The sequence below is a fragment of the Mustela lutreola genome, chromosome 3, assembly GCF_030435805.1.
Source record: "Mustela lutreola isolate mMusLut2 chromosome 3, mMusLut2.pri, whole genome shotgun sequence".
In the NCBI taxonomy this organism is placed as follows: domain Eukaryota; kingdom Metazoa; phylum Chordata; class Mammalia; order Carnivora; family Mustelidae; genus Mustela; species Mustela lutreola.
This window is the reverse complement of record NC_081292.1, coordinates 139509890-139537217: the sequence shown is the minus strand read 5'-3', so window position 1 is coordinate 139537217 and position 27328 is coordinate 139509890. Positions and strand designations below refer to the sequence as shown.

The 27328-nt window shown below is 33.6% G+C and overlaps 1 protein-coding gene across 2 annotated transcripts in view; it reads left to right on the top strand.

Moving 5' to 3' along the window:
- Positions 1-24892, top strand: part of MTX2 (metaxin 2) — a 74545-nt gene extending 49653 nt beyond the window's left edge. For both annotated transcript variants that reach the window (XM_059166959.1, XM_059166960.1), the window contains 7 exons: positions 7537-7609; positions 11336-11412; positions 12716-12808; positions 13316-13354; positions 13736-13861; positions 15118-15194; positions 24435-24892. In XM_059166959.1, coding sequence (XP_059022942.1) covers positions 7537-7609; positions 11336-11412; positions 12716-12808; positions 13316-13354; positions 13736-13861; positions 15118-15194; positions 24435-24618 — 669 coding nt within the window. In that variant the 3' untranslated portion in view covers positions 24619-24892. The remainder of the gene's footprint in view (positions 1-7536; positions 7610-11335; positions 11413-12715; positions 12809-13315; positions 13355-13735; positions 13862-15117; positions 15195-24434) is intronic.
- The last annotated feature ends 2436 nt before the right edge of the window (positions 24893-27328 follow it).

The window sequence follows — 27328 nt, the reverse complement described above, 5'->3', positions numbered from 1 at the left end:
TGCAGGACTTACTGAGTTTGTTTTAATGTTTTGCTCCAGGGCTTTGGAAGAAAAATAATACAAAAAGCAGTTCTGCATTTGGCATATGTTGTCTAATGTTATTTAGTAGTCCTTACAGAAGATTCCAGATGAGAAATGTCTTTTGGAGTTCAGTATAAGAAGTTCAGTTCAGGAGTGACCCCATTCTTTTTTGAAGACTACAAATATTCTATTGATGGAGTCACCACAGTTTATACAATCAGTCTCTTATTCATGGGTATTAGGCTACTGTTATTATTATTAGAAGTATAAATATTATAACTATAATAGGGCTTAGGCATGAATATTGTTACATATATCTTATAAAATACGTGAAGATGTTCATCTGTTTCTTGCAGTACAATTGTAGGGTCAAAGGATATGTACATTTAGGATTTTTGTAGCTGTTGCCAAACTAACATTGGATTAGACTGCATTGATTTATACTCCAGGCACTGGTTGAGTATCAGTTGTGTTTTGAAATTTGACTAAGCAGTTTTTTAAAAAATGTTTTTATTATCAGAAGTTTTGTTGCTTCATTAAGAAAATTCACATAGGATTAGAACTAGAAAATTTGAGTTTTAGACATCTTTAGTCTTCATTTTGAGATTTGATATATTTTCAGATTTTCATGTTTGTTCATTCATTTATTGAGCTGATCATCATTATCTGGCACATAACTGTGTATTAAAATAGTAAATGCTAGTTTTAGAAGACAGGTATCTGAAAAGAGAAGCAAGAAGCATCAGAAGCTTGCCACCATGTTACTGACAGATTGTTATAATAGGATCCCTGTCTGTATTCCTGATATTCTATTATCTACAACATTTGAAAGGGTTTTTCCAACATTTAAACTGCTAGTTTTATAATCTCATCAAAGCAGTGGCATTATTTATAATAACAACTTTTGAATCTAGGATTTAAGGTATTTTTAAGGGTTGAATGGACTGGTAACAGATTGTTCTTGTTCTTTATACTTTTGGCTTTGGTTTTACTTATGTACAAATAAAATATATTTTATTTTTCAAAATCATTTTTTACAAAAAAATTCTGAGCCATGGTTCCCAGAAGATATGATTCAGAAGTAATTACTGAACAAATAGAATTTAGAATCTTCATGGAGTATCATAGATGTCATCTTCTGGGATTGTTTCTAGAATTTCTCTGATTTAAAAGTTCTCAATGAATGCTCTTTCTAAAGCATTCAGAGTCAAGAAAAATTTTTAATCCTTTTGTAGTTACTTTTTTCCTTTCTCATAATAACAGTTGGTGACATTATATATTCTTTTTATTTTTATTTTATTTTATTTTTTTAAAGATTTTATCCATTTATTTGACAGACAGAGATCACAAGTAGGCAGAGAGGCAGGCAGAGAGAGAGGGAAGCAGGCTCCTCGCCGAGGAGAGAGCCCGATGCAGGACTCAATCCCAGGACACCAGGATCATGACCTGAGGAAGGCAGAGGTTTTAACCCACTGAGCCACTCTGGTGCCCCTATATATCCTTTTTAGCTTGGGGTTAGGAATTTTAGAATCAAATTTGCTACCTTATTAATAGATATTTGAGTTGTTCCCAGTATTTGATTATTATGGATCAAACTCTATGAGCATTGTTGTACATGTATGTTAATGACTATATGCCTTTTTGGGGGGTATAGTTCTGGGCATGGAATTGTTGGCTGATATAGTGGGCATATGCTCAGTAGTAATTACTGAACAGTGTCAAGATGGTTGGATTAATTTATACTCCCACCTGTATGAGAGGCTCCTCATATATATGCGCGTGCGTGCACACACACACACACACAGTCTACTGACCCACCCTTACCCCATTCCCAAATCTGGATACCCAGAGACAACCAATTTTCAATTATTTTAGCTGTATTATTTTTCCAGGTATTTACCTCTGTATTTTTAAGATGCTTGTGTTACTATTACTTTTAAAAATTTTAAAGTATCTATTGAATTCCACTATGAAATTCTCCTCGTACAACTCACCTTTCTCTCCTTCCCCATCTTCCCAATTGTCTTCTCACTTTTTTTGGTCAGATTAATACTGATACTTAGTATTCCCATTATAATTAGAATATAAATATTGATCTCAGTTGAGTAGCTCAGTGTACTATGCACATAATCTTTCTATGTGCTCCCCCCCCCCCGAGGTTAGTAATTGTTTTATTTAATTCATTTGGATAGTTTCTTTCATAAACTTTGAACTATAAATGCTCTCCCACACAATGGTCAAATGCGTCAGATACTTTTTTTTCTTTTCTCTCAGAAATACTACCTTTGAAACTTCTGTTCCTTCTACTCTGATTGGAGCAGTTCCTTTCTCTGCTGGCTTCAGAGCTGTTTTCTTATGACTGCTATTCACCATCATCCAGGGAATTCTCTTTGCCTTTTTTTTTTTTACGTTGGATCCCTTATTCTCTGGATCCCTATTCTTTCCCACCCCCTTCCCTCCCTTGGTTTGTTATTTTTATTTTGTGCAGCACATTCTTCATTAGCTTTCTGAGAAAGGGTACATGGGAAATAAAAATTTAAAGACCTTGCTTATATGATACTGTTTTTATTCTTTCTTCATATTTGATTAATAACCTTGGCCTCATGTAGAATTTTAGGTTGGCAAGATTTTTTTCTTAGCATTTTGAAGGCCTTATATTACCATTGAGGTTTCAGAGTTGCTTTTGAGACATGAATGTCATGTATTTGCTCAGTCCTGTGTATGCTTCACTTTTTTAGTTTTCTTTTTCCTGTTTCTTTTCTTTCCTTTCTCTCCCTTCTTTCCTACCTCCTTTCGTTTCTGCCTTCCTATATGCTGTGATCAGATTCCTTAAACTCTTCGTATGTTAATGTGTTCCCGTATTAAAATAGGCATATCTGTTGTACCTAACTCTTGGGCAAAGCTCTTATGCAAGTACCTGGCACAGGGTCGTAAGTGCTCAGTAAATATTAACCATTATAATTTTTCTTTGAAGTTGTCTTTTCTCTGCAATATTTCTTTCCTGTCACTTCCTTTTTTTTGCCTTATTTTGGCTGTAAGTTTTATGTTCGAGGCTTTCCTCAACTATCTCTTGGTCTGTACTAATAATTTATATTTACGAGTGAAGTGCTAAAAAGCTGATGGGGGAGATGAGGGTACTTTTTGACATGCAGGCTTCACTGTGACTGATTGCACAGTGAGTTGCTCTTTCTGTTGGCTTCTACCCTCCCCTCCCCCACCCCGACCTATACTGTCAGCATTTGTAGGGCTTTTCCACAGTTACCTCTCCTATCTTGGAGGGACTTAATTTGGTTGCCAGTGTGTAGGAGCTAAGGGGGAGAAGGTGCTGTGGGTCTCTTCAGTCGATGTGTGCACTCTCCCTTAACCTTTCTCTTTTCAGTGTGACAGTCCCACCGCACCTACTCAGTGCCCTCTGCAATGCTTGAGACTTGGTCGGGAGTCTCTCTGGTTCGGTTTCTTCAGAAAATGAACCTCTGTCTCCTGTCAGGTTGGGGGCAGGCTAGTTGTGTGATGCTTATACAGACTTTCGGCCACTCCTCTTATTTTTAGTCCTTTACCACGTCTCCACCTTCTGTGGTACTTGGTCCCTCCAGTTTTGGAATCTCCTAGTTTCTGTGATGTGGACACTTTGATTTTTTTTCTCTGCATACTCATAGGTTTCAGCTTCCTCTGCCCTGCTAAGTCTGTTCTCCATCCAACAGAAATGGGCAGACATCTCTGGTCTGCTTTGATCACCTCTTCACCTTCTTTGTGTCATTCTGGATTTACTAGTTTTCTGTTTCTTCACTGTTATTTTAGTAGAGTTTTTTTTTTTTTTTTAAAGATTTATTTGTGTATTTGAGAGAGAGGGAGCACATGAGAGAAGTGTGTGTGTGGTGGGGGAAAGGGACAGAGAGAGAGGGAGAATCTCAAACAGACTCCCCAAGGAGTGCAGAGCCTGATGTGGGGCTTTAGCTCATGATCCCAAGACCATGACTTAGGCCGAAATTAAGAGTCGGATGCTCAACTGACTGAGCCACACAGGTGCCCTTATTTTAGTAGAATTTTTGAAAGATTGCAGAGGTAAATGTGTAACTTCAGTTCTTCGTGTTTACACGCTTATTAAATTTAAGGGTACTGGGTACCGTGTTCTGTGTGTGTGTATCTATGTTTAAAAAATTCCTTACCTTTGGGGCACGTGGGTGGCTCAGTTGGTTGGACGACTGCCTTCGGCTCGGGTCATGATCTTGGAGTCCCAGGATCGAGTCCCATATCAGGCTCCCAGCTGCATGGGAAGTCTGCTTCTCCCTCTGACCTTCTCCTCGCTCATGTTCTCTCTCACTGTCTCTCTCTCAAATAAATAAATAAAAATCTTAAAAAAAAAATTCCTTACCTTTCAAAGAATGAATGTATTTATTGACTCTAGTTTTAATTTATTCATTCTTAAGTTCTTAGTTTTCACAGGTTAATAAACTTATCTGACCATTTTAACAGTTGGAGTTGCTCAGCCAAGTAAACTCTATATTCGTTCTTTGTAAAATTGAAAATATTATGGTGCTTAATGTGTCACTGTCATCAAAAGTTGATGGATCTCTTGCAGAGTTTGTGGGCACTCTAATATTGTGCAGATTATTTTTTATAAATATTTAGCCTGGTCACTTTCAGATGATGTCTGCCTGTCTTTTTTCTTTTTTTGCCAGTGGGACTTGCCCTTTTATTTATTTATTTTTTTATGTCAGCCTGTCTTGCTAAGATGTCTTTTATGCACTGATTATCATGGCTGTAGATCCATGTTGTCTAATAGAACTTCCTGCAGTGATGTAAATGTTGTTACTTGTATTGTCCAATAAGCACAGTATCCATTAGCCACATCTGGTTATAGAGCACTTGAAATATGGCTAGTGTGACTGGGAAAGTGAATTAAAAATTTTATTCAATTTTAATTTATTTAAATTTAAGTTAAATAACCACAGGTGATTGGTAGCTACCATATTGGACAGCACAGTTCTAGATTCTGATAGTATGGGCTAACTTTTTGGTGCAAATTATTTTATATTTTTAATCACTTGAATTAGTTTGGAATAAAGTATCCAGCTGAAGGAAAGGAGTTAGCAGAGTTATCCTAAATTTGCTTATTATAATTAGAACTACATTTTTTCTTTGGATTTACATAAGAATAAAAATATGAAGACTGCAATTTCAGAACTGAAAATAAAATGTGTTTTAGGTTGGTGTATCATGCTGTTTTATTTGGGGGCTGATAAGAGACGGAAAGTGAAAGTTGAAATTATTATTTTGGTACCTCTCAGGAATTTCCTTCCATCCTACAAAAGAAAGGAGAAGTACTGTTTGACTCAAAGCCTGGTTTGGATTTAACATTTTTTTATATCCTCAAAGACAGTCATTGAAGTGTTCTGTTCTGCATTTTTAATGTTTGAATGAAAATATTGTGTTTGTGATATCAGACTTCTTTGTGAACTAACTGCAGGTTAATACATAGATTACTTTTAAATCTGGGATTGTAGTAAATGTAAAATTAATCTTTGCTAACTAGAATTATGCCATTAGTTGAGGTCTGTGCTGAGTTTAGTGTTGCTAAATTGGTCAAATGCAATCAATTGTATTTTATTAAAGTGAAAAATTCACAGGACTGGAAACATAGCTTTGATTGCAGAACATTACCATTTTGCTTAATCTTTTTTAGTGAAATATAGCTTTTTGGAAAGGTGGTTAGTACAGTTGCCACTACATTTCGTTTAGCAAAATATACAATATTTACTATTCTTATAGTAGTATAATTGTTGACTAACAAGGGAATATTATTCAGACATTTTAGAAGATAATATTAAATAGTTCTTTCAGACTCTTTTTGTTCTTCTCTGAAGGCCTCAGTCCACTTTTATTCCTTCATTCTCAGAAGGTGATTTCTTCTCCGATTTTATAGAATGTGAATATTCTCTCATTTTCTTGTCCTTCTTGCTTATCAACTTGCAGTCATTACTGATCCAACCACCCCTTGTGTTAGAGTGGGAAAGGTGTCCTGTTTCCTGACAAAAGACCAGATACCTATACCTGTGCTCTTAAAATCCCTTTTTACCTTCTCATGGATCTTGTATGCCTGTTACTCTCCCTCTTTTTTGTCATTTCAGTGTTTCCGGTGTGTTTTTTTCTTTTCTATTTATCTTTTAACAAGTTCAGCCTTTCTTCATCATTGGGTACAGATATATACATCGGAGAAGCAAGACCCTTTTAATCCCTTCTTCCTTTTTTTGAAAGAGCTGCTGATACTTCTTGTCTCTAATTCTTCCGTTCCTAGCAATCTGTGTTTTCATAAGCCTTCCACCTGATTTTGATCCTAGTCTATACTTGTGGATTAGTCAAGTAGTTCACTGTCATTGTTATAATTTGGGAGGACACGTTATAGTATTTAGAAGACAGCATACACTTATTACACAGAGAAGAATCAAGTCTTGGTTGAGGTGGTGTTTAAAGCTAGAAGCTAGTTTTTGGTGAATGTTAGAATTCAGTTTGGCTATGAGTTCTAGAAAACCCCAAATACCAGAGACTTGAAAAGATAGTTCATTTCTTCTTATATGCACAGGTAATCAGGTTCAATGACTCCCATGATTCTCGAGGAACTAGGCTTCTTCACTCTTGTTGCTCTGCCATCTTCAACTCTCAGCTTCTATTTCATAGTTCAGTCTGACTGCTGTGGCTATAGTCCTCCTTTTTCATATTCTGCTGAGCAGGAAGGGAAGAAAGAGGAGAGGCCATATCTCTTCCTTTTAAAGAAGCTTCTAGCAGTGGCCCAGAACTTGAAGTCCCTTTGGCCGGAATTTAGACACTGGCCACATCCAGTTGTAAGCTTATTTCAGATAGCCATGTGTGAAGATATAATTCATGGTTTTTAAAAGGGATGGCATAACAATCCATGATTTGGATTCACCACAAATGACTTACTTTCTTATTGTTAGACATTTAAGTTGCTTATGAGATTTTTTTACTATAACATAGTACAAACCAACAACTTAATGTCTTAAAAAAACGAATCAGTGGGCATAAAAACTACACGTTAGAATACTGAGAACTTGGAAGTAGCAGAAATAACATTTTGAGAGTTTTTCTCTAAGCTGAGAAAGTAAAGATCCCGTGAAGAATAGTGGAATTAAGGAATACTTTATAAAATTTGGACTTTAGTCATCCTTAAAGAAAATTAAATCAGTATTTAGTATTGTTGGCTTACACAAACTAATGTGGTAAAATAAGTGTAGATAGTTTACATTTTTTTTTTCTTAAGAGTGTATAAATGCTTTAAGTGTCAAGCATTTACTGGTGTCTAAATTGATTTTTTTTAGTACTGAAATGACATTTTGTTTTGTTTGGAATACAGATCTTTTGCTTTAAATTGTTTCATTCTTTTTTAATAAAGCGTTATTATATGAGCTGTTATTTAAATTTAGGAACTAAATAAATAAAAAGTTGTGTTCAATTTATACATACTTTCACTAGGCTAACTATACTTCTCTTGATTTGCAGGCCTTTTTGCAAATGTGTAATCTGCCTATCAAAGTGGTTTGTAGGGCAAATGCAGAATATATGTCTCCGTCTGGTAAGTTTTTAAAAATTCTGTTAATATTCTGCATTGATAAAATTGTAGTGCTGGTCCAGTTTGTACCTACTATTTTAGAGTCCCATTTTTGTTGTTTACCCTTGGAATAATTTTCCCATGGTTTTGTAAAGTAACAGTTGTAAACTTGATAGTCTTTGGGTGGACATGGCTATTGGTTTCAACTTTGTGGTGTTAGTCGATTACTGGAAAGTTACAGAAATTGTTTTAAGTAGTAAATAGTAAGAAAATACATAATCTCAGATATCCCCAGTCTTATTTACATAGGACCTTTTCCACTTCAGAAAACCAATTTTGATAATAATGAATCCATTCATTATTATCCACACTTCTCTAAACTATGTTCTCCTATTATACAGAAGGAAGAAGAGAGATTGTGGAATAATTAAATTTACTTGTCAAAGACCTTAAGTTCATCTCTGAATGCTTTTGGTTTGTAATGACTTCTTTTTGTTTAATTTTTATTTCAACAGGTTTTTAAGATATTTATTAAGCTTTTAGCCTTTTTCCTATTTTTTATAGTCAGTATTGCCTTTTCTGTGTGTCATATATTGTAGATTAAGGTAAAGTTTTAAATAAATATGGTTCAGATAATTTTTAACATCAAAATATAGTGCCACAAAGCTGATAAATAAATGTTAACTAGAATTGGTATGGATTATAATTATGGTTCTGCTGGTCCAATGATAACATAGAATCACACCTTTATGGGTAAATCCATCGAGTATAAATGTTTGGGATAAATATGTTACATTGCTTTTTAGGGAGACATTTATCTCCTTACTCTGAAAATAACTTAGAAATGATTTGTATAAAACATTTTTTTTCTTTTCATCTTAGTTTTTTTTCAATCTTAGTTTCTTAAAGGTGGTAATAATTGTCAAAAGCTGTGAGGACAGCCTCCATACACACTGAAAAGCCTATATCCATACATCTACACTTACAGATTTATGAATATACTTTCTAAAACATCTCCATAAAAAATTTCTAGACTTGTAAACATAGACATATTTTAGATTATTGCAGGCCATTAATTGACTCATTTTCTGTTAATTTTGAATGTAGGTTTTATAAACTTTCTGAATTCTGGTGAGATGAATCATATTGGGTTCTATCTATCTTTATCCTTTATGTAATCATACAAAAAGAGTGTACCTACATGTAAAAAAGTTGATAATCTAATACTAAAGTTGATATCTTTGGCAAATGAGGAGAAGCCCTAGAGTTCATCCACCTATTTCCTAAAATGACTATACTAAGTACCACACAGGTAGATATCTTTTTATAGACTCTATGAAAGACAAATAACTATTATAGAGGCTACAGAACATAAACACACACATACAGACATACATTCATAGGAGTCTCCTGTAGGTAGATGAAAGTGGCACTTTCTGTTAAGGCGTTTATTTAAATTTCATCGTAACTCTAGTATTATTCTCTTTCATCATATGATTGGGGAGGGATCAGGGGAATGTTTTATTTGTTTGCTTGATCTTATTTTAGTAGAGTTTTAAAGCAGAGAACATTGTGGAAATAATCAGAAATCAAGTCACTCTTAGCTAAGAGTTAGGAAATTTTTACTCTAATCGTTTTGTGACCTTGTCACATATTGACAGTTTCCTTGGGAAATTTCACTTTTCTTTTTTGAGCTTCAGTGACTTCATCTGTAATATGTGATGGTTGGATTAGATGGTATTTGGGCTCTTTTTATTTCAATATTTTCTGAATCACAGACTTCCTTGCTTTCTTCTTGCTTCCTTTGTTTAAGTCCTAAAAAATGATTATTCTGCCTAAAATAAGAAATAGGGCCCTCTGTTTGTTTTTTTAAAATTATCTTCAATTGGTGCCAGAGAATAAATATCTCACAGTACTTTTCTTGAACCTGCAATAATAAGGATATAACATTGGCTCCACTTTAAGTCAGGCTAGTGACAAAAACGTTACTCACTTCTAATTTGTTGCCTTGATGTATATATTTCTTTATATTTAGGGATACATGAGTACTCATGTATTTGTTGCCTTGATGTATATATCAAGACATGTAATGATGTATATATGAAGGCATGTAATTTGTTGCCTTGATGTATATATTTCTTTATATTTAGGGATACATGAGTACTCATTTGACTACCCACACTGCTTTCCTGCTTCAGAATCTACAGTACTGAAAGTATTTTTAAAAAGAGAAAATACAAACTCCTTCTTCCAAGAATGCCAGACTGGATATTGAAAATGAGAAATACACTCTTCTTTCAAAATATTATAACCTAAAAATAGCCTTCAGTCTAGGCATTTATCCACGCATAGTTTTCATTCTCAGATCATTTTATCTCAGAGGACCTGTACTATTTCTAGCATTAGAGTACTTACAAAGATTTTATCTCAAGTTAAAAAACATTATGGCCTAATACCCAGATAAATTCTTTTATTTTTTGCAAGATTTATAAAGCAGTAGAAGAAAGGAATGTGGAATTCAGTGTTTTTATATTGGTAACTTAGAAATGTCTTCTAAATGTATTGTTGAGTTGTTGTTTCCCTGAAGGCCTGCTTGCCTTTTGTAATGCGTCTTATCCTAGGGATTTAGATGAAGCCTTGTTGGTACTCTAGGCCTCATCCATTACCCTTGGTCTGAGTGGGGCAGAGAGGAGTGAATCTGTTGAAAAGGACCACGAATCAGCCTACTGTTAGCGTGAACTCTATTTGACGTAGGTCTGATAGCAAACTTCATCCTCTAACTTTAGGGGTGAACTTTATTGCTATTTGGAGACTTATTTTGTTATCATCTCTGATAATTTCATCAACTATTGGTATTTCTAAAATGAAATCCCACTTTTTTAATGTGATATTTATTTAGAGAAGCCAGTTTTTAATAAGCATGCTTATTTTTTTCCCCCCAAATGTGTCTGGGAACATACTTTGTGTTATAATTCATAAACTAGCTTATCTTCAAAGATTGCTAATTCTTTTAAATTCCTAATTTTTTTTTTGAGTAAAAGACATTTATTATTGTACCATTATGTGCTTAAAATATTGAACTTAATGGTATCTGAGATTTAAAAGTGGATGTAAAAAGAAGTCATCTTCTTAAATGTAGTTTTTTTTTTTTTTAAAGATTTTATTTATTTATTTATTTGACAGAGAAATCACAAGTAGATGGAGAGGCAGACAGAGAGAGAGAGAGAGGGAAGCAGGCTCCCTGCTGAGCAGAGAGCCCGATGCGGGACTCGATCCCAGGACTCTGAGATCATGACCTGAGCCGAAGGCAGCGGCTTAACCCACTGAGCCACCCAGGCGCCCCTTAAATGTAGTTTAAAATACAGATTGATTCATTGTACTCTGAAGAGAAAGTCCAATTACATTTCTTTCAAATCGGTCAATGGTCGTGAACCAGTGTTCTGCCTTGGTTCATCTAATTTCCATAATTAGTATTTACTGCTATATTATATTATATAGCAGTTTGTAAATGTTAGTTCTGAAAAGCTAATATTGTGATCAGTTGTTATATACAAATGAGAACTCTAGAAATGAATCTCCTTTTTCTTTTAAAATTAGTAATCATTTAAAAGTTTATAGAATTTAATGTACACATTTAATTATAATTTTCAAAAGTTATAGGGTTACAAAATCAGTATATTAATAAAACACAATCTGTTTTTGTATTAGTTTACTGGAAGTGTCTTCATACATTTTTTTCCTCCTCAACAGGTAAAGTACCTTTTATTCATGTAGGAAATCAAGTAGTATCAGAACTTGGTCCAATAGTCCAATTCGTTAAAGCCAAGGTAATAAAAAAGATATTAAATATATTTGATCACAGTTAGTCTCTTTAAAACATTTTTATTTATTTATTTATTTAATTTTTAGATCACAGTCTTAAATAAGTCATTTATCATTCTTTAATGTGTCTTAATATTTGTATTGATTTTAACCTAGTTTTTAAAAAATGCCAATATAAACTAGTAGAGAAATAGTTCTAAAGTATAAGTTTTTTCCTCCATAATGTAAATCAATGGCAAAAGATGTAATTTGGTCTTTACAAAATGGTAGATAATTTTCTAACTTGCAGTTAATGAGAGTTTTGGTCATAAATGAAAATTTAGGTTGTTATAAAATGTCAGGTTAACCTTTGAGAGAGAGATACAGAATATATTTAGAAGTTGAACATATTAATATATACATTTGAGTTCAGTAAAAAGGACAACCCCCATTAACATTTTGCGGAACATCCTTCCAGACTTTTCTCTTTGCATATACAGAAAAATGTAGATCATGCTATTGTGTGCTATTTTGTAACCTGCCTTTTAATATCATAAATATGTTTGGAAATTCTTCCATGTTAATGACCATAGAAATATATTATCCTTTTAAGTTGTTGTATAGTATTTTATTGTATGGATATATTGTAATTTTTTTTACTTAAGCCTTTATTGATGGACACATAAATTGTTGTCAGTGTTTGGCTCTTATTATGTGTTAAGATAAATATTCTTCTACAGACACCTTTATACATTTGTCAGATTGTCTCCTTTGGATAAATTCCTAAGAGTGATGCTGAAATATTAAAAGATACTCATTTTTAAACATCTTACCACAGGTGGCTGGATTGAACTAAAGGGTTATACCATTTTATGGATCTACTCATTATTATAGTATATTAGAATTTTAAAATTAGTGTCTATTTCCCTATACATTTACTAACATTTTCTTTCCACCTTTGACCACTTTATAAGCAACACATGCCAATCTTTTGGCATTTGTTTTATTACTAATAAGGTTAGTCTCTTAAAAAAAAAATAAGATTTACTGACCATTCTGTTTTCTTCTTTTGTGAAATGATAATATAATTTTGTCCATTGAAAGATACATTTTTATAGTGGCATATAAATACTGCTTATTAATATTTATCGTGATAGATTATTAATTTTTTTCATGTATAATTTTAGAGATATTTCAGAAGTTTATTAGACATTTATAGTAAAAACATTGATGTAGTAAAAACATTTATATTCACTCAGTAGTAAGATAACTGAAAGTTTTTGTCTATTTAATATGATGCTCTTTTAAATTTTTTTAAATTCCCTTTAGGGCCATTCTCTTAGTGATGGGCTGGATGAAGTCCAAAAAGCAGAAATGAAAGCCTACATGGAATTAGTCAACAATATGCTGTTGACTGCAGAGGTATAGTAGAAGATAATAGGCCTTGAAAAGAAACTTCCCTCTTACAAACGATCATCTTTCTTATGGGTTATTTCAGAGTTATTGAGAAATAGGAATATAGTCAAGCAATTCTAGGGCTAGGATGGTTACTGAAATTACTTGGCTATATTGTTCGAACAAGTTGTCTGACATTTACAGGTCTAGTTTTTCTTTTGGTAAAAAGGAATGATTCTTGTCCACTCATTATTTGACTTTGGCCTTGGGAGGTTTACTTAAATAATATCTCTAAAATAGTTTAATGGTATTTAGAGATGTACTACTTTATGAATAGGAAATGCTTTTTTTAAGTATTATCATTAATTAAATTTAATAATTCTGTATAGTAATATTAGCCAGAGAGGGAAAGCTCTCATATATGTGACTTTTATAAAGTTGGTTTATAAAAAATCACTATGGCAAGAAATAATTTTCTTTATCCATTTTCTTTTTGGTATTCTAAAGTTTTAGTGACTGTTCTTTTGTTCCTAGTTGTATCTTCAGTGGTGTGATGAAGCTACAGTAGGGGAGGTGAGTGGTTCTGCAGCATTTATCTTAATTAAAATTTAATGAGAAAACACTTTTGCTCAGAATCGTAAGTCCCTGCTCATAAATGAAACATTGTGGTTTATACCATTAGTGATATAGTTTTTCACTTACTTTAATTTTGCTTGCACATACATTTTAGGGAAGCTATGTGTCATTGTTTGATGTAACTGGTTGCAAAGTACATAAAAGTTTATATATTTTTAAAGGGAATGGTTTGAAATTTTAATTTTTTAGATTGCAAGCTATGTATTTTTTTCAGATTGCTGTATTTGTGTTCTGAACATATATTTTCCTAAGAATTCTGTTTGTAAAAACAGGCTTTGTTTTTAGAATCATGTTTGTCACAAAATCTTTTTGCTCTAGATCACTCATGCCAGATACGGCTCTCCTTACCCTTGGCCTCTGAATCATATTTTGGCTTATCAGAAACAGTGGGAAGTCAAACGTAAGATGAAAGCTATTGGATGGGGTAACAAGACTCTGGACCAGGTGAATCCAGATAATTCAGATTGAAGTAGAGGGTTGCCTCAACTTTAATGCATTAAGAAATTCATGTTTTATATTTATAATTTATATATTTTTATATACAATAAAAATAATTTTATGTATAATTATATTTTATATGTAATACAATATATTTTATATTCCATAAAATTATATGTTTTATATATAATTATATATATTTTTATATATAATTTTATATACATTTATAATTTATATTATATTTCTATTAAATTCATGTTATATTTTGTCTTTAAAAATCTCAGCACAATAAAAAAATTAGGAAAACATTTACTCTTATTTTTTTCTGACATGAAGTGGGTTTTGTTTTATAAAAATCATACATGCTTATTACAAAACAAACTATCTAATACAGAAAAGTTCAAAAAGGAAATAGAAATTGCTTAAGATCCTATCATCTAGAAATTGCCACTGCTAACTTTTTGGAGAACATTCTTCTAGATGTCTCTGAATAACGTTTTCCTTAAATGGGATCTTATACCTGCCACTTTGTAATCTAATTTTTTTCTATTCACCAATATATTGTGGGCATCTATGTCAATAAATATAGATCTGCAGCATCAGGGCTTTAAAAAACCCTGTTATATAAGGCTCTTAATATATCTTTTTGTTTGTTTTAAATTTATTGAAATAGCAAAATTAGAAAAATATATAGCTTTTCAAGGTCATGAGATTGAACTAATTCAATCATTAATAATGTTTCTTTTCTAAGGCTAGTTGGAGTCCTAGTTAGCCAGTTTACTGCTGTGTGCCACTGACCACACTGGGAATTGGGGAAATGAATAGGGATCGAGTAAATAAAATCCATCTCCACTAGTGGGGAAACAACTCAAATGCTTTTACTCATGGTGGGTCAGCAGCAGTGTTACCATTATGAAGCAGCTTTTTAAAAATATGTAAAGTCATTTGAAGCTATGGATTCAGGAAAACATTTTTTTGTAGGGGGTAGAGTTTTGAGGTAGAAACTTTCTTAATAGTAATCCTTATAAGTAACTTAAATGTGCTTGTGTTTAAAGGAAGTTTTCTCTCAAATTTTCTTCTTATTTCTTATATAGAAAGTATTACTTATGTTCTATGTGTTATGTGTTCTATAGTCTGATTCTAAATATATGATAAAAGGTTACCTAAACTTACATTTTTGTTATAAGCTGTGATACGAATTAGATTTTAGACATTGTTTTGCTAATTTAAATATTTTCCTTTGGGTATATTGCCTATGTTAGGTCTTAGAAGATGTAGACCAGTGCTGTCAGGCGCTTTCTCAAAGACTGGGAACACAACCATATTTCTTCAATAAGCAGTAAGAAACTTTATCATTTTTTATTTAGTTTCTTTTCTATATTGTTAGATTACAAACTTATTTTGCCATAGAGGAATTGTTTTATCAAGAAATATTTTTGATAAGATTTTGTTTTATTTTTCATTTTTGCCCTCATTAAACATTTACTTAGCACTTCTTGGTTATCAGGCACAGCTCTAGGCTCTGGGATACTAAAATTTCTGAAATGCAGTCCTTGCCATTAAAAATTCTTAAGGGCAGACATGTAAACCAGTCATTATTTTATATGATAGAAGTACTGCTATCTATGTGTATGGTGCTGTGTATGGAACTACATCATCTTAACAAAATTCCACACTTGGAAAATGCTGTTAAAACATGAAGTCTAACCATACTTGTTTTTACAGGGTGATAGCCTGGGGACCAGAAAAGTGAATAAAACTAAACAGTTACCAATTTTGTTGGATGGACAAGCACTGTTATGAACTTATCTTTTAAAAGTTAGAACTTTTATAAAGCACAGAAATTAGTATAAAGGATATGGATTAAATGTATATGTACATATATCTAAGTTGAATAATTCATTAAGAAAATCATTTTGTAATCTGGAAAAGAATATCTAATATAGGCAAAAAATGAATTTCCCCTTTTTTTTAAAAAAAAGTTACAGTTTTAATATATTAGAATCATCCTGTGCTTCAGTTTAAGATGGGTTTAAATTAACATTTTTTTAAAAGATTTTTATTTATTTATTTGGCAGACAGAGATCACAAGTAGGCAGAGAGGCAGGCAGAGAGAGAGGGGAGGGAAACAGGCTTCCCTCTGAGTATAGAACCTGATACAGGACTTGATACCAGGACCCTGGGATCATGACCTGAGCTGAAGGCAGAGGCTTTTTAACCCACTGAGCCACCCAGGCACCCTAAATTAACATTTTAATCTTAATGTTTTACTTAGAAATTCTAGCCTTTTCTTGGCTATGTAGTAAAAATTTTCCTTTTTAGATTAATTTTTTAATAAACATATAATATATTTTTATCCCCAGGGGTACAAGTCTGTGAATCGCCAGTTTTACACATTTCACAGCACTCACCATTGCACATACCCTCCCCAATGTCCATATCCCCACCCCTTCTCCCGACCTCACTCTCCCCAGCAACCCTCAGTCTGTTTTTTGAGATTGAGTCTTTTATGGTTTGTCTCCCTCCCGATCCCATCTTCTTTCATTTTTATTTTCCTACCCCACCAAACCCCCCATGTTGCATCTCCACTTCCTCGTATCAGGGAGATCATATGATAGTTGTCTTTCTCTGATTGACTTATTTCGCTAAGCATAATACCCTCTAGTTCCATCCACATCATAACAAATGGCAAGATTTCATTTCCTTTGATGGCTGCATAGTATTCCATTGTGTGTATATACCACATCTTCTTTATCCATTCATCTGTTGATGGACATCTAGGTTCTTTCCATAGTTTGGCTACTGTGGACATTGCTGCTATAAACATTCGGGTGCACATGCCCCTTTGGAGCACCACATTTCTGTCTTTAGGATATATACCCAGTAGTGCAATCGTTGGGTCATAGGGTAGATCTATTTTCAGTTTTTTGAGGAACCTCCACACTGTTTTCCAGAGTGGTTGCACCAGCTTGCAATAATTTTTAAAAAGGTTTATTTGCTATTATTTTATCTTTATAGGCATTCATCTTCTATAAGATCATATCATACATCTTTTGATAGAGATATTAATATTAGTAGCAAAATTGACAATGATGATAGCTTGGAAACATTTGTTATATTAATGTATAATATATATAACTGAAATTTGGGGTCTTGATCACTGAAGCACAAAGGTCATAGGATTCAAACCATGAAATCCTGGTAGGTAAAGCTTCTCCAGCTATGTTCCTAGCTCTAGTGATGTCTGCTGTGCAGAGTCTATTTGTTTAGTCTCTAACACAAAAGAAATGGTATCTACATATTAGTGCCAAGTTGCTCATTTTTCTTGGTGGTACAGGAATTCTTAGGGCTTGAAAAGCCCAGAAGAGGTGTGTTTTATCCTATGAAGTGCATCATTGTGTGTTAGGAGTTAGTTTTGTTATGCATGCTGTCTTCATGGGAGGCCAAGAGAATATATTTGACTTATTTTTCTCATTTCAACTCAGTGTCAAAGACTTCATTCATAACCAGGTATCATTCAGCATGTGATTTAGTGGAAATATCAAAACAGATTTTTTTCTTATAAGATTACAGTTATATTTAAGCTCATAATGAGAAACTGAACATTTAGAACAAGCATAAAACCAAAGATTTGCTATGGAAGAACCATATTAAGATGTAGGTTTTTGAAATAATTTTACCTTGTGTGAGACTTACATAAATATTTTCCTCTAATGATTGAAAAATAGATTTCATTTTTTAATTTTAGTTTTATCCCATTGTCTAATTAGTAGTAAACTATAATTAGGAAAAAGTCATTTGTATTTTTACTTTAATGTGACAGAATTTTTCTCATTTTTTTATCTGTCAGGAATCATTACTTTGTGAGATACTGTACTTTAGTGACTAGAGCGCTGGCTTAAGTCTAGATAATGTAGTATCGGATTCCAGGTCAGTGGCCCTGAATTGTGTTCTTGGCTCTGATATATACCAGACTTGCAAGTTACCTTATTTCCTGTGTATCTTTCTCTTACCCTCTAAAAGTAGAATAAATTTTTCTCCTAGTTAACCTCATGGGGATGTTGAGAGGAGTCATAGAAGAAACCCAGTAGTTTTACTTGATGATTCAAAGGGAATGGGTAGATGAGGGAGATCCTGCAGCAAGAATGGGAATTGGGAAAAGAGGACAAAGAAGATAAGTGGTGGAAAGAAAAAATTAGAAAAGTGAAAGAAATCAGAATAAGATAGATACTAACTCTGGTGGCCTTTTTTTTTTCTTTAATCTTTTATAATATATAATGTGGTCGGTAGCTTTTAAATATTTAAATCATATTTCTGAAATGAGACTAAAACAAAATATCTATTTTCTGTTGTATACAAGGTATCTTATTGATGTGATATCTATTGAGATACCTATCCAAAAGCTACTAGATCCTTTGTTCTTTTTCATGTGGTAAGCATGAACTTGGAATGAAAAAGTAAAACTTTTCTTACAGTGTTATTTTTATGTTACCTTTTTCCCCCTATGTTTAATCAGGATAGAATGAATTATACCATTGTAAAGCATTTATGAACTCCTTGCAGGTCTGTATAAACAAAACCTTGACAGCAGAGGATCGTGAGTGTTGGTTAAAAGTCACTCAAATTGATTGGGACGCCTGGGTGGCTCAGTTGGTTAAGCAGCTGCCTTCGGCTCAGGTCATGATCCCAGCGTCCTGGGATCGAGTCCCACATCGGGCTCCTTGCTCCGCAGGGAGCCTGCTTCTCCCTCTGACTCTGCCTTCCACTCTGTCTGCCTGTGCTTGCTCTCACTCTCTCTCTCTCTCTTACAAATAAATAAATAAAATCTTGAAAAAAAAAAAAAGTCACTCAAATTGAGAAATTGGAAGAGGGCTTATTTTTGAAAAAGTTCTGCATAAACTATTAAATGGTAAAACTTGAAAATATACCTTCATATAATGATGAGAAAGGGTATTGAGGAAATGCTGCAAAAATTAAACATGGGAATCTTAAGATGAAAAATTTCAGGGAGGAATTGGATTTTACTGAGGTTTGTTCAATTTTTTGAAATTACCAGTTGAGAAATTGATTCAGTAATCAACCAACAAAAGTCCCAAGACCAGACGGTTTTACAGGTGAATTCTACCAGACATTTAAAGAAGAGTTAATACCTGTTCTTTTTTTTTTTTTTTTTTAAGGTTTTATTTATTTATCTGACAGAGAGAGAGAGATCACAAGCAGGCAGAGAGGCAGGCAGGGAAAGAGGGGGAAGCAGGCTCTCCCCGCTGAACAGAGAGCCTGATTGGGGCTCGATCCTAGGACCCTGGGATCACGACCCAAGCTGAAGACAGAGGCTTTAACCCACTGAGCCACCCAGGTGCCCCAATACCTGTTCTTTTTAACCTATTCCAAAATATAGAAGAGGAAGGAAAACTTCCAAATTCATTCTATAAGGAGAATGTTATTCTGATACCAAAACCAGGCACAGATACTACCAATAAATAAATAAATAAATAAGAAAACTAGGTAGTATCTGTGATGAGCATTGATGCAGAAATCCTCAACAAAATATTAGCAAACTGAATTCACTAGTATATTAAAAGGATCATTCACCATGATTAAGTGGGATTACTCTATTTATTTTTTTTAAAAGATTTTATTTCTTTGACAGAGAGAGACGGCGAGAGAGGGAACATAATCAGGGGGAGTGGGAGAGGGAGAAGCAGGCTTCTCACTGAGTAGGGAGCCCAGTGCGCGGAGCTTGATCCCAGGACCCTGGGATCACGACCTGAGCCAAAGGCAGATGCTTAACAGTTGAGCCACCCAGGCACCCCTATTTTATTTTATTTTTTAAAGATTTGTTTGTTTTAGAGAGAGAGAGAGAGAGAGAGAGAGAGAGTGTGTGTGTGTGTGTGTACATGTGAGCAGGGTGAGGGGCAAAGGAGAGGGAGAGAGAAATTCTGAAGCAGACTCTCTGCTGGATGTGGAGCCTGACTCAACTCTGGCATTGATCTCTCGACCCCAAGATCATGACCTGAGCTGAAATCAAGAGTGGATACTTGACTGACTGAACCACCACCCAGGCGCCCCAAGATTAAGTGGGACTTATTCCATGGATGCGAGGGTAGTTTACTGTTCTCAAATCAGTCAGTATAATATATCATGGTAATAAGAGGAAGGATAAAAACTGTATGATTATCTCAATAGAATCAGAAAAAGCATTTAACAAAAAATACAGCATCTCTTTATGATAAAAACTCAGCAGAGTGGGCACAGAGGGAACATACCTTGACATAATAAATGCCATATATCAAAAATCTAGCTAACATATTCAGTGGTGAAAAACAGAGTTTTTCTTTTAAGATCAGGAACAAGGCAAGAATATCTATTCCCACCACTTATATTCAACATAGTACTGGAAGTCCTAGCTATGGCAGTCAGATAAGAAAAGGAATTAAAAAGCATCAGATTGTTAAGAAAGAAGTAAAACTGTGACTATTTGCAGATGACATGATAATATATATAGAAAATTGTAAAGACCTCATCAGAAAACTATTAAAACTCATAAATGAGTTCAGTAAAGTAGGATACAAAATTAACATATAGAAATCTGTTGCATTTCTGTACACTAACAGACTAACAGAGAAATTTAGAATTTATAGTTAACAACAAAAAGAATGAAAATACCAAGGAATGAATTTAACCAGAGAGGTGAAAAACCTGTTACTATGAAAAGTAAAAGACATTGATGAAAGAAATTTAATATGATACAAATGGAAAGATAAAGCATGCTCATGGATTTGAAGAATTAATATTGTTAAAAATGTCCATACATCCCAAAGTAATTTACAGATTGAATGCAGTCCCTACCAAAACACCAGTAGTACTTTTCACAGAACTAGAACAAATATATCCAAAGTATGTGTGGAACCACAAAAAACCTCAAATAGCTGAAGCAACCTTGAGAAAGAAGAACACAGCTGAAAGTATCTAACCCCAGATTTCAAGATATACTACTAATCTGTAGTAATCAAAACACTATGGTACATGTCATAGAAAAAAGTAGAGCATAGGGAATATAGTCCATAAAATTGTAGTAATGTTGTGTGGTGACTCTGGTTATTGTGGTGAGCATTGAGTAATGTATAGAGTGGTTGAATCAGTATGTTGTACATCTGAAGCTAATCTAGCATTGTGTATCAATTATACTTTTTTTTAAAGATTTTATTTATTTATTTGACAGATCACAAATAGGCAGAGAGGCAGGCAGAGACAGAGAGGGAAGCAGGCTCCCTACTGAGCAGAGAGCTTGATGTGGGTTTCAGCCGAGATCACGACCTGAGCTGAAGGCAGAGGCTCAACCCATAGAGCCACCCAGGTTCTCCTCAATTATACTTTAATAATTTTAAAATACTTTAATAATTTTAAAAATCACCACTTGAGGGGCACCTGGGTGGCTCAGTGGTTAAAGCCTCTGCTTTCGGCTCAGGTCATGATCCCAGGAGATCCCAGAGTCCTGGGATTGAGCCCCGTTATCGCAATCCATCAGGCTCTCTGCTCAGCGGGGAGCCTGCTTCCCTTTCTCTCTGCCTTCCTCTCTGCCTACTTGTGATCTCTGTCTGTCAAATAAATGAATAAATAAATCTGTTTTTTTTTAAATCACCACTTCAGAAAAGTGAGTAATTTGTTGCTCAAATTGAAATTGCTCAAAATTTCAAAGGCAAAAATATAAAAAAGACTGATGGCAAAGGACTCTTGAATGACAGCCCTAAGATCAATGATTGGTATATAAAGAGGGAATATGTAAATTACTCCTAGTAGTATGAAAACATGGCAAGTTAATAGTGTAATGGAAGGAAAAATTACTGAACAGAGACAATATTAATGTTTTTCAAACTAGACTGACTATAAAAGGTATCAGAAAGAAATAGGCAGTCATGATAAAGAAAGCAAAAAAGTTGAGTATAGAAAAATTTTAAATGGGAAAGATTAGGAAAACATTTACATTTTATAGTATTTTTATTTTGATATTCAAATGAAAGAACAGTAGATAACTGATGGATATTAGCTGGACCTTTTGGTATAATCATTTCATAATACATATAAATCACACCCAACCGTGCTGTATACCTTAAACTTACACAGTGATACTTGTCAATTATTTCTCAATAAAACTAGGGAAAAAAAGAGTAGTGATAGCCATTGAAAATGTGGAAAGAATGATAATGCAAGATAAGACAGCACATTTCTTAGGTTCTTAAAAATGTATTTATGATCCTGGAGTATTTTTCTAATAAAAGGTCTATAAAGATAGATGTAATATATATATATGAAAGATCTTAAAAGTCTTAGGAGGAGAGTTGCTATCAGTATTAAAATTTCAACCCACTAGTTAGTAAGCATAAGAATGGAAAGGTTAGTTCTCTCTCTGTGTGGTATAGGAAAGGTAATTAAAAACTGGATGTTAATCAAGATCTTGGCTTGATTAAACAGTTCAGTACAAATATTGGGCAAAGTGTGTGTTTTTTTTTTTTGTTGTTCTTGTCTCACATAAATTGCAAGTATTTTTTGGAGTTTATTGCTTTTTAAAAAAAAATCAGGTTTATTATATTTACACATGCTAATATTGACACCATTTTATGTTTATAGCTCTGAGTTTTAGTAGTGGTATGCAGTTGTGGAACCACTACCAGAAGTGTACTTCTGAAAAGAAAAAGAAAAAAAAGAAGTGGAAGTGTACTTTTTAAAAAGAAAGAATTATAGGAATGGGTTATTTATATATTTCATATATATATAACTTAATATAAGTAATTGCTGAAATTTGTAAGGATTACAAAAAATATGCATTAGAAGTTATGTATGTGTGTTTCATTTGATTTAGTATATTGTGTTATACTTCCTGTTAGGTGTTCTAAAGTAACTTGCCACCCAGTTGTTGTCTTTATGTAACATGAGAGCCATTGCTGAGTTCTCATTATCCATATAATTCAGCACCTTTGGAGTTACATGGATGTACATTTGCAGCAAGTAACATTTTGACCGCTTCAGGGTTACTTCTAGACCACTGTAGTTTGAATATACACTTATACTTGAACTCCTTCAGATCCTTCATTTAATGATAAAGGATGCCCATCTATATTACTGAAAGTTGCATCAAGAAATAAATTCACTTTTTTTTTTTTAAAGATATTTATTTATTTATTTCACAGAGATCACAGAAAGGCAGAGAGGTGGGTGGAAGGGGAAGCGGGGCTTGATCCCACAACCCTGGGATCATGACCTGAGCCGGAGGCAGCCACTCAACTGACTGAGCCACCCAAGCGCCCCTCAAGTAGAGATGTTATGTAGACATTCAAATGTATGATTCTGGACTTTAGGAGAGGGACTGGGATTGGAGATACATTATTGGGCAATTAGTGGCATAAAGACATATTTAAAGCCATGCAACAGGATGAGGTCATTCATTATTAGTGATTAAGACCACATAGGTAGTAAGTGGCAGTTAGGATTCAAACTTGGATTTGAGGGGCCCCCAAATCTGTCCTTCCAAACCAGATTACTGAAACATACTTTCACATTTATGTAGGCTAACACATATTTTCTTAAAAATTTTATCACTGTGAGACTGATAGCAGTAATAGTTCATAATTACAGTGATATTTTATCTCCAGTAGTATTTTAATATTATTGGCAATTATTTTAATATAATGTAGTTTGGTGATGCCTCATCTATAGACCATTAGTAGTGAGGTAGATAAATTTCAATTTTTTGTTACTAACACTAATTAAAGGGAAAAAAACCTTAGAAATTTTTTTGTTGAAGTTATCTTTACTTCTCCTTCAGAAATCTAGATTATTAGGGCGCCTGGGTGGCTCTTGGTTAAGTGACTGCTTTTGGCTCAGTCATGATCTCATGGGTCCTTAGACTGAACTCCTCATTGGGCTCTGAGCTCAGAGGGGAGTCTGCTTGAGATTCTCTCCTCTCCATTTCCCACCCCCTTCCCCATCTCAAAATAAATAAATAAATAAATTTTAAAAAGCTAAATTATTTTAAAAGTAGTAAAGTTAAAAGTAAATCATGTTATTAATGCATTATTTGGGTAGTCAAGTGTCATTTGTCCCAGCACCACAGTGAAATCCTCTGCTTTGATACCATTTTGGTTTTGCTTCTATTAAAACACTTAATAAATTGTGTTGTAATTTATGTTTTGTGTCCATGTCTTAGGATATCTTTCATGTTCTTACATCTCTATCATCTAAGCACAGTTCCTGGCACATTGAAGACCTACTGTATTTATGTAGTGAATAAATTAATGAATAAAATGAATATGATCAGTTACACCAATATTATTTTAATGCATTACCACTTTAAAAAGCAAGTCACACAAGTAGCAAATTATCATTTAAAATGTTTTTTTTTCATATCTTACAACAGAAACTCCAAGTTATAAACAAAATAAATTCTATCAAGTTGAGGTAGGATTTATTTATGTGACTTTTTCTTTTAAATAGAGGAATAAAATGTTTTAAAAAGTAGTGTGTATTCTGCCATACAAGTTAAATGCTATTCATGTTTCTTTCCTTTCTACTTTTGTTTTAGGCCTACTGAACTAGATGCACTGGTATTTGGCCATTTGTATACCATTCTTACCACACAGTTGACCAATGATGAACTTTCTGAGAAGGTGAAAAACTATAGCAACCTCCTTGCTTTCTGTAGAAGAATTGAACAGCACTATTTTGAAGATCGTGGTAAAGGCAGCTCATCTATCAGATCATCTTAGAGATAATGTCTTAATTTAGTCATTATTTTTTAAAAAAAACTTAACTTGAACTATGTTACTTGAAAGTTACAGTAAGTAATGGTATCAGAATTTTAAAACCAAAAACACTGCTTTTTGAAACCTCAGAATAAATTATATAATGCATCCTATACATGTACTTTATACTGTTAAAATAATTCTGAATGATTTCATTTGATATGTTGTACTCGGTATCTTGAAATTTTTGTTTTCTTGAAACATGTATGCATATAAAAATAAAGCTCAAAGAACTATATGGCTGGTGTATTTACTTCTGTTTGATCTTCCTGAAGCCACTCTGAGCTTTTATACATGGAATAAACTGTCTTTTCTAAGGCAGATAATTTGTGTTCCATACTTTTAAGATGACTTTAATAGATACATGGTGAACCTGGGCATGGGAAAATTGTTCTTGACAAGTATGCACTTAGCATTGGGCTCTCTGATCTGTGGGGAGCCTGTTCCTCCTCTCTCTCTCTGCCTGCCTCTCTCTCTGCCTACTTGTGATCTCTCTCTTTCTGTCAAATAAACAAATAAAATCTTTAAAAAAAGAAAAGAAAAGAAAATGTAAATAATTGCAAAGCAGTTAAATCCTGGAACACATTACCACTTACGAGCATTCTTCATATTTAAACCTAATTGAATTTGTAAACATTTCATCAGAGCAGCTATATTTTTATATTTGATAAAGGGATAGTTTCAGAGACCTTATTTTTTTGAGTCAAGAACATTTTAATAATATTTTATTTCTCTTATGGGGAAGGTGGGAGTATAGTTTTCACAGAGGTATCAACAAGAATTTCTGTGTAAGCACTAAGGATCATATGTTTTATCCCTTTCAATTTTTCTAATATTTTGTAAAAAACCAAGAATGCTTTAAAGAGATGTGAAAATCATGTCATTAAAAAAAAAAATCTAGAATAATAGTACTTTTACATTTTCTTTTTATGTAACATCAGGCATTTTTACCTCATTTAATCTTTATTAAGACACTATGATGGATAATATTCCCAGTTTACAGAGGAAGGCATGGTAGACAGAAAGCATAGTGTCATGCCCAAGGTCGTAGAGCTAGTAAGTAGTAGGGTCGGCATCTGTTTGGCTTTTAGTGAATACTATCTGGCAGTTTGGCACCTGTTTGGCTTTTAGTGAATACTATATTTTTTGTTAAGATTATTAGATTTATACCATATAAGGGATATATTAGGTTCACCTTAGTCTAAATCCCATATAAACTTTGGGTAATCTCTTTGGACTATAGTGCTATTTATATAGCTTTCCTAAACTAATTAGTTTTATAATGTGTATTATTAAAAAATGCCAAGTTACCCGTGTTTTTGCAGAACTCTTATGATGGTTTTTTGTGGGAGGGTATATATTTTTGAGTATTTGTTTTGTACTTAATGATGCCTTTTTTCTTTTTACAATAACATTCATTTAATTGAACCCAAACCATTTGTACCTCAGTATAATAAAATCTAGACTTTTTTCTTTGAGTTTTTTGGATATAAAGTTATTCCATCAAAATAAGTTGTAGTATTTTTATCTTTACTATTTGGCTGTATTCTTATTTTAAAATGAGGAACATTGGGAGATAATGGTTATTATTCCAAGTTGAGTTATTTACTCTTCCTTAAGACTTACTGTATCTATGGGTCATTCTGGGAGGTCTTGTTTTTCTCTAGGGTGGAGTGAATCACCACCAAAACAATGCATTAGAAAGAAACCTTGATTATCCCATTATGTTGATTCAGTTACTTCCTTTTATCTTTTAAATTTGGGTCCACAAAACCAATTCATAGTAGCTAAAAATGATCACTGAAAAGCTAGTTTGCTGTCTAAAAAGTTAAGTGTTGTTTTACTGCCAAAATACTTAACGTGTGTACTGAATTTGAGAATTTGAGAATAACTAGCATGATCCTTTATTTGAATCAAAATTTATTTATTTCTTTATCTATCTATTTATTTATTTATTTGACAGAGAGAGAGACCGCAAGAGAGGGAACAGAAGCAAGAGGAGTAGGAGAGGGAGAAGCAGACTTCCTGCCGAGCAGGAAGCCAGATGGTGGGCTGGTCCCAGGACCTCAGAATCACCACCTAAGAGACTCTTAACGACTGAGCCACCGAGGCGCCCCTATTTAAAATTTAAATCATGAGTAGTGAGAAAGTTTTAAATCAAGGTAGAGACAGTCCACAGTGTCATTTGATGACTTCTGAATGATGTGCATTATTGGGTTTAGCATATCTTCTATGAAACCCTTTTGAACAACTTGTTACTTTTCAGTTGACTATTGGATAGGTAGACATTGTATTAATTCATTAGGAACCCAAATCCAGGAAAAGTAGTATAAAATGTCAATCTGAGAAATTTGCTTAATACATCTTAACACTTTTTTCTTTTTTTAAGATTTTATTTATTTACTTGAGAGAGAGCAAAGTAGGGGCAGAGGGAGAGGGGGAAGCAGACTCTCCACTGAGCAGGGTGCTTGACATGGGATCCCATCCCAGGGTCCTGGGATCATGACCTGAGTTCAGGAAGGCAGCCACTTAATAGACTGATCCGCCCAGTTGCCCCCATCTTGATACTTACTATTGTGTATGATTGTCATTTAATGGGGATGGGTTGAATGTAGCTGTACCTTGAGATATTTCAAGATACTGTATTCTAAAATAAAACTTAATAACTTTTTAA